The sequence below is a fragment of the Nicotiana tabacum genome, chromosome 20 (assembly GCF_000715075.1).
Source record: "Nicotiana tabacum cultivar K326 chromosome 20, ASM71507v2, whole genome shotgun sequence".
NCBI classification, from domain to species: Eukaryota; Viridiplantae; Streptophyta; class Magnoliopsida; order Solanales; family Solanaceae; genus Nicotiana; species Nicotiana tabacum.
This window is the reverse complement of record NC_134099.1, coordinates 131742938-131747698: the sequence shown is the minus strand read 5'-3', so window position 1 is coordinate 131747698 and position 4761 is coordinate 131742938. Positions and strand designations below refer to the sequence as shown.

The 4761-nt window shown below is 38.1% G+C and overlaps 1 protein-coding gene across 1 annotated transcript; it reads left to right on the top strand.

The window, feature by feature from the left end:
* The first annotated feature begins 267 nt into the window (after positions 1 to 267).
* LOC107770098 (uncharacterized) lies at positions 268 to 3365 on the top strand. Its single transcript, XM_016589361.2, has 2 exons — positions 268 to 525; positions 835 to 3365. Exons 1-2 carry the CDS (start codon positions 423 to 425, stop codon positions 3138 to 3140), a joined length of 2409 nt encoding a protein of 802 aa, XP_016444847.1. The 5' UTR covers positions 268 to 422; the 3' UTR covers positions 3141 to 3365.
* The last annotated feature ends 1396 nt before the right edge of the window (positions 3366 to 4761 follow it).

Genomic DNA, 4761 nt, shown 5'->3' with positions numbered 1-4761 from the left:
TTTCTTTCTAATGTAAGTGCATCAAATCCGAATGTGCAGGGGTCTTTGGTTGAATCGAGTAAATATGGCTGCATCCGCCTCTGATGTTTTAATAGTTTTTTCATAATAAAGATGTTGTATTAGGCAAATGATGTAAGAATTAAGCATGCATGAACATTATATTGTTTTATTTGATGCTAATAATGTTTGGATACACAGACAAGTTTTGTTTATTTCTGAATTTAAGACGATTAAATATGCATTTCCTCATGGCTATTGCAGATGCTGGTGTGCCTTGTTTCAGAATGAGCGGTCATTGTGATGCCAGCAGTCAATCGTAGCAGGGTAGGGTTAAGATCTGCGTAATCTCACTTGTTGGAATTCACTAGGTTTGTTGTTGCTGTTGTTATAGTGCATCTTAAGCAGTACATCCCTTTGGAATTATGGAAGCAGAATTGGCGAAACAACGTTTGAAGGGTTGCATGAAGGCATTTCAGAGTCATATTGATCCTGAAAAGGAAGAACAATTGAGATGCATAAAATTAGGTAATTAGTCTATTGCAGAATAGTCTCAGTCCTTTGAATATTATAGGAGACTGGATTTTAGAGATATAAGGGATGGCCGTCGGTACACAGTAAGTAGTTCATCATGTCATAGGTTCGAGCTGTGGAAACAGCCTCTTGCAGAAATGTAGGGTAAGGTTGCATACAATAGACCCTTGTGGTCTATTGTGGTCCGGCCCTTCCCCGGACCCCACGCATAGCGGAAGCTTAGTGCACCGAGCTGCAAATAGCACTTCTACTTTTTTCCTGCCTTCTTAAGTCCTAACTTGAGGAGTTTGTTCTTTATTGCAGAGATTGAAAGCAAAGTAAAAAGGATTGTAAAGCTGAGCAAGAGTATACACAAAGGAAGTAGAGAAGGGAACTTAAGGAGAAGATCAGAACTTATCCAACTTGTCGATGATTTTCACAAACAATACAAGTCCCTCTATGCTATGTATGAAAATGTCAGAGGGGAAATAAAGAAAAAACTTTGCGCCACAAACGACGATGATGCTGCATCTTCATCTTCTTCAGTTTCAGATTCAGAAGCATATCATTCCCCTTGGCAATTCGCTGGCGAAAGCAGCTCATACTTTTCCAATGCTGCAAATTTGGAAACTGCAAGTTTGGATTTGGATTCATTACCTGATTCACCAATATCTTCTGGTCAAGAACCGGAGTCTGGAGATTTTTTCAAGGACCTGAGCAATCAAGGCAAAGAGATAGAGAATAGCATGACACAGAAGTTGATAAATGAATCGGCTTGGTTAAAGGAGATTGTAACAGAAAAAGAAGAAGAAATCCTGTCTCTTACCAAGAAATATGAGGTTCACGAGAGCGAGAGGCTTGCTCAGATGAAGAAGTTAGAGGATCAAATCGCTACGATGAAGCTTGAGCTTGAAACCTCATGTGTACGCAAGAAAGAACTTGAGGATCAGATTATGTGCAAGTCGAACGATATTAAACAACTAGAAGAAAGTAATACAGGGTTGCAAGCTCAAGTCCAAGAATTTGAAGCAGCATTTAGAGATAAAGAAGATCAGTTTTCTGATATTCTTACAAAGTTTGAGGAAAATCAGATCAACTCAAAGTCTAGAATTGATGATTTGATGGCACAGGCAAATAGTCTGCAGCAAGAGTTAGACTCTTTACATACTGAAAGGAATGAACTAAAACATAAACTGTTTATACAAGAAGAGCTCAAGTCCTTAAGCGATAAAAAAACTGAGTTGGAGTTATCACTGGAAAAGAAGTGTCATGAGGCAACTGTCGAAGTTAAGGATTTAACCGAAAAGGTTGAGTTTCTGCAGCAGGAGTTGGAAACCTCGAGCCATCATAAATCAGCACTAGAGTTGACACTCAAAGAAAAGACTGAAGAACTATCAGACTGTCATCTCCAGATTGATAATTTGAGAGAGAAACTAACAAGCGCCATTTTGGTTGAGAAGGAAACACTAAAAGAGAACGAAGGCTTAAAAGTACAGGTAAAAGACTTGAAATTGGAGGTAGACTCACTATGCAGCCAAAAGAGTGACTTGGAAAAGGAAATAAGGGATATAAACCGAGAAGCTTATCGTTCAAAGTTAGAAAAAGAGGAGCTAAGTGATAAGATGACAGAGTTAGAAACCAAACTACTAGAGAAGAAAGAAGAGCTCTCAACTCTTCAAAAGAAACATGAGGCCTACGCGAATGATATGTCCCGTCAGAATGCATCTTTGGCAGCACGAATTAGCACGATTCAACAGCAGCTGCGAAATGGGGAAACTGAAAAAATTCATTTACAGTCACAGCTTGAGAAAGAGAAACACGAGTCCTTTCATAGCCTTAATGAAATGGAAAAGAGAAACGCTGAATTGACAACGAAGATCACAGATCAGGAGAAGTCACTAAGAGAAAATGAAGATACTATTAACAAATTGAATGAGGAACATAAGCAAATGAAGACCAGGTTAGAAGAATCCAAATCCAATTTGCAAAATGCTGAAAGGAAAATAGAAGAAATGACAGAAGAACTGCGCAAGAAGTTTGAAGACGGTTTGAGAATCTTGAGTAGAAGGATCCGCGTGGCAGAACAAATGCACCTTGAGAACAAGGAGTGGTACCAGAAAACAAGAGACTCGTACGAGAAAGAAAATAATGATCTAAAAGAAAAGAATGCAAGTTTGCAATTTGGGATAAGGGGTATTAAGGATATATCATTGACAGCAAACGACACGCTAGCTTCACTAGACACAGTGGCTCTAAAATTTGAAGAGTGTACAGCTCATTTCTTTAATCGAATATCCAAGGTATCTTGTGAGCTGAAATTTGTAAAAGATTGGGTTATGAGAAAAAATAAAGCGATAGTACATGTCCAAGATGATCTAGATTGCTTACTTGCACAGTTGGATGACAAGGAAGCAGAGATATTAGTGTACAGAGAGAAAGTTTGGAAGTCAGACAATAAGGTAAGAGAATTGGAGAAAATGATAAAGGAGAAAGACGACGGGATGTTAGCTCTCAAGGAGGAAAAGAGGGAAGCCATTCGACAACTATGTATATGGATTGATTACCATCGAAGTCGCTCTGATTATTACCAAAAATCACTTTCTGTCTTTGGCAGTAGAAGGAATCTTTAGGATTGTTCTTCAGTTATATCATCAATATCTCTAGGCATATATAGTTGTATGATGAAAAGACATGCACAGTAGTAGGCAGCACTTGTCAATCATCATATTTAGATAATTCTGCAGGCTTGACAACTTCATTCTTCTTGTTGGCCTGCTTAGAATTTGTAGCTTTTCTCATATGTGGACGTGGGTGTAACCAAATTTGTTGCTCAATTTTGGCATTCGTATTACTGACATCCTGTGTTTTTATATATATATATTTGCTTTAGGCATTCGTTATTTGAAATCTATTGCGCATCGTTTTCTTTTTACAGAGTTATCAAACAAGTAGCTGAAACTTGTATAGTGCTTGAAAGTAAAAGAGCAAACAAGCTCGATAATATAGAATCGTAGAGCAAAGATATAGTAGTACTAGTACACATTTAGTGACAAGGATCAGGCCATTATCAATGCAAGACTTTGGAGATGAACCCAATATTAATTTGTTCAAACAGGCAAAAACAACAACCCAGTATAATCCCACAAGTGGGGGACGACGAGAACAAGTAAAAGAAATATAATCAAAGCCACATTCGACCTGCTATCGAGAATGTGAAGGAGCTAGCAGAACACGTCTTCTGGCGAAAAAGAATATCCCATTCGCACAATGTACAAATCCAACCATCAGAACACTCAGAGTCACAAGCACATGGTCTCCAGCAAGTCAGATCATTTGGATGAGAAACTAGTTTCCTTTCTAAGCCTCTAATGCCATGATTCGAGCTGTCTCTCGTAGCAATTGCTTTTGTTACTGAGGACGAAGCAAGATACTCTGTAAGATCATGACTAAAATCAATTTAAAAGGGAATACATTAGAACTAGATATATATGATACGCACCTAATACAAATTTAGAGAGCAAGAGATACAACAACAACAACATACCCAGTATACTCCCATAAGTGGGATCTGGGAAGGATAGTATATATACAGTCCTTACTCCTACCTTGTGAAGGTAAAGAGACTGTTTCCGAAACATCCTCGGCTCAATACAACAAAATCACAGCAGTTACGACAGAGAACTGCGGCAAACGAAATAGTAACAACAACCAGAAAATAAAACGAAGCAAAGAGAACACTAGTACTAGAACTAGGGAGGAAGTACAGGTGTGGAAAGGAAATAAACTCGACTACTAACTAACCTATACCCTAATCGTCGACCTCCACCCCACTATCAAGGGTCATGTCTTTGCTAAGCTGAAGATGTGCCCCAGCCCCGACCGAGGACATGACCTTAATCTACCATTATTCACCAAAGCCACTACAACAGGTAATTAACGAATTAGAGAGCAAGAGATAGAGAGAGTCAATGACCAGCAGTCATCATGAGGAAAACCGTGAAGAAATGAGCAAATCATATGAAACAATATATTATTTACAGAAATTGAAAGATAATAGTAAGTGTTCTCATGAAATATCACATAAATATATAGAACTTCCCTTCTTCACTATCTCTAATCCTTCCCTCTCTCATTAACTACTCTAGCAGCTCCCACTTGAGGTTTTTAATAGGTTTAATGCTCAGAAAGAAATTTAATAAAAGTTGACGCATTAATAAACAAAGTTGATGCAATATATATCAGAATATTTTT

What these genes read in the sequence shown, in the direction of transcription:
- LOC107770098 (XM_016589361.2), top strand. Translation starts at nt 423, where the DNA reads ATGGAAGCAGAATTGGCGAAACAACGTTTGAAGGGTTGCATGAAGGCA. An exon ending in ATTGAGATGCATAAAATTAG is followed by an intron (nt 526 to 834) that starts GTAATTAGTCTA and finishes TCTTTATTGCAG; the next exon opens with AGATTGAAAGCAAAGTAAAA.